At 50.8% G+C, this 3078-nt stretch overlaps 1 protein-coding gene across 1 annotated transcript; it reads left to right on the top strand.

The window, feature by feature from the left end:
- Positions 1–1942: 1942 nt before the first annotated feature.
- On the top strand, positions 1943–2341 carry LOC114886466 (obscurin-like; the record flags this gene model as incomplete). Its single annotated transcript, XM_029207004.1, has 1 exon — positions 1943–2341. A coding segment is annotated over one exon (324 nt), but the record flags the coding sequence as incomplete, so codon positions are not given.
- Between the last annotated feature and the right edge of the window lie 737 nt (positions 2342–3078).

The raw sequence follows: 3078 nt of genomic DNA, 5'->3' as shown, positions 1-3078 counted from the left end.
GGGGTCTGAGGTAGGCCTGGGGATATGTGACTTTTCTCCCATGGTACGTCTTTCCTGACACTTACCGCATGGCTCATGCCAGGTCTTGGATTGCCAGATGGGGTTTCAATTTCATTGATCGCAGATTAGTGGAGATGTTGGCCACCAAGTCCTGCTTGGAATTATCTTAGGAGTGAACTTTGGATGATCAGATTTGAGGTTGCTGGGACGCCCTTCCTTAAAATTTCCTGGATAGGGAAGCTCCGGTTGCCTGTAGGCAGCAGAAGATAGGCCAAGTTTGTTGTCATGATCATGCAAAGGGAGAAAGAAAGGAGGATTGGAATAGAGTCCCCTGTGCTGTTTAGGGTGATCTTCTTCAATTCAATAGGATTTTGCCTTTGTCTTCAAACAGTTTGGATGTTGCGTGTCAGTATTCCCCGTGGCATTTGTGAAAGAGTTAAATGGGCACAATTGTATCATGTTTGTAATTCCAGGTCTGATAAAAGTTGCTACCAGACTATGTGGGGAAATTAGTACATATTCTTGAGAGAGAGTCAGAGGTTTCCATCGACGGACAGTAATCTGAGGAGAAAAATCAAAGATTTTGATTAACAATGAAAATCGAAGCAAATTTGTGTTTTGGGTGGTCGGATGGTAGAATAGCAGGCAGATTCCAAAGACAAGGTACAGCCAATATGCTATTTGCTTGCAGAAGCACGGTGGGAGCCCTGCCTGGGAGCCGTAGTCAAGAATTATTGTGAGGCTATATAGTTTTCAAGATAAGGGGATCCCAGTGCGGCGATATTTACCACATCAGAGGAACTTAGTAGTGAGGTCAGCAAGAGCTACTTGCAGCAGTGGTTTCCTGCACCACCAGGGACAAATCCCCCTTCCGCCCCCATCCCAGCCCCGTCCCCGCTGCCACAATTTCATCTGTTGCTGTGCTCTGTGTTCGAGAAGTCGAGGAGGGATATTGTCTTCATAAATAGTGCTTGGACCACTTACCCATAGGGAAAAATTAAACTGTACTGACAACTCACACCACACACAAAAGTACACTCATGGTGGGTTAGAAACCTTAGTGTTAAAAGGTACAAACCAAAAGACAGTCTGGTGATACCGTGGTTTCTTTAAAGACCAAAGGTAAGGGAAGATTTCTTAAATGGAACACAAATGCTCCAAACTCAAAGGGCTGAAATGGACATCGGTGACACTCTTGAAGGGAAAAACTTTGATTCATCGGAGGACTCGATCACATAGTGAAAATGGGAGTCCCACAGTTGGGAATAACCTTGAAAGCTAGCAATCTGTCCTTCTCTAGTATTTCAAAGCATAAAGAGTGCCTAGAGATGGAGAGAAGAGAGAGCCTACTATTGGTGAGTGGGCAAAAATATGAATAGGGTCCCCAGGAAGAACAAAAGAGCAATGGGGACCCCGGTCGTTCAGGGAAAGGCGCTCAGCTTCTTTATTCCTCAGACAATGGAAAAGAAAGCCATGGGGAGGTGGCAGCACTCCCCAGATGCCACAAGTTGACCGTACTAAGTGTAGGCAAGGGCACCGAGCCTCACTGATTTCCATGGCCTGCAGGTGCGAAGTTCCCTGCTTAGGCGTATGGAAAAGACTGTGGCCCCATCTCTGAAGGTTTGGAACACTTGCATGTGACCCCACAGATGCTATGAGCAGGGGAGAAGTCTCTTCCAAAAGCGCACCCTCCCCCCACCCCCCCACCCCCTCGACCAGCTCACGTGGGCCCAGGGGAGAATGCATCACTTGTGTTACTTGTCACTGAGAAAGGCAGGGGCACTTCTGCAGGGCACACGGCTGGTGCAGAGCCTGGAGAAGTCTCCAGCTTGGCCCCGGCCCCACCTCCGCAACCCTCGCACCTGCCTGGCCCACGGCTCCCCACTCAGGTCTCTTTTGCCCGGGGCTCCTTTCCTGACTGAGATGGTGTCCTTGACCCGTGTATCCCTCCCTGTCCCCAGAGCCCAAGGTGGTGTTTGCCAAGGAGCAGCCGGCACGCAGTGAAGTGCAGGCCGTGGCGGGGTCCAGTGCCACGCTGAGCTGCGAGGTGGCCCAGGCCCAGACGGAGGTGACGTGGTACAAGGATGGAAAGAAGCTGAGTTCGAGCTCGAAAGTGCGTGTGGAGGCCACGGGCCGAGGGCGACGGCTGGTGGTGCAGCAGGCGGGCAAGGCAGATGCCGGGGAGTACAGCTGCGAGGCTGGGGGCCAGAGGGTCTCCTTCCACCTGGATGTCACAGGTCAGTCCTGGAGGAGGACACTGAGCTAGCCTATTTGGAGGTGATGAGGGGACGGTCTTGCGGCCTCCACAGGCGGGTGTTCACTTGCCTGTAGCCTCCCAGTATTCCACGTCCCACATTTATAGCCATTTTTGCCCAGGGGAGGACGGATGGAGAGTGTGGGCATGGAAAGAAGAGGGGCCATTTGTGTCCACCTGTTTCCATGCGGTAAGGCCCAGTCACAGTGTCTTAGCACCTGTGCAGAGCCTTCCTGTTTTTCCTGGTATCGGGACCCTGGCTCTCCCTAATGCTTGGGGTCTGAGGTACGCCTGGGGATATGTGACTTTCCTCCCATGGTACTTCTTTCCTGCCACCTACCGCATGGCTCATGCCAGGTCTTGGGTTGCCAGATGGGGTTTCAATTTCATTGATCGCAGATTAGTGGAGATGTTGGCCACCCAGTCCCGCTTGGAATTATCTTAGGAGTGAACTTTGGATGATCAGATTTGAGGTTGCTGGGATGCCCTTCCTTCAATTTCCTGGATAGGGAAGCTCCGGTCGGCTGTAGGCAGCAGAAGATAGGCCAAGTATGTTGTCATGACCTTGCAAAGGGAGGAAGAAAGGAGGATTGGAACAGAGTCCTCTGTGCTGTTTAGGGTGATCTTCTTAAATGCAATAGGATTTTGCCTTTGTTTTCAAACAGTTTGGATACTGTGGGTCAGTATTCCCAGTGGCGTTATATTGATGAATTTAGGAACGGAAAGGAAAAACTCGCTACTGCCCCATCATTCTGCTTTGCTAATGAGGAGTGAGTGTACTAGCAGCAGACTATGACTGGCAAAGCAGTCTTTATTTCGTTGCA

The sequence above is a fragment of the Monodon monoceros genome, unplaced genomic scaffold (genome assembly GCF_005190385.1).
Source record: "Monodon monoceros isolate NGI ecotype Baffin Bay Population unplaced genomic scaffold, NGI_Narwhal_1 Contig4367_ctg1, whole genome shotgun sequence".
Taxonomy (NCBI): Eukaryota; Metazoa; Chordata; class Mammalia; order Artiodactyla; family Monodontidae; genus Monodon; species Monodon monoceros.
This window is presented reverse-complemented; position numbering and strand designations above follow the sequence as displayed.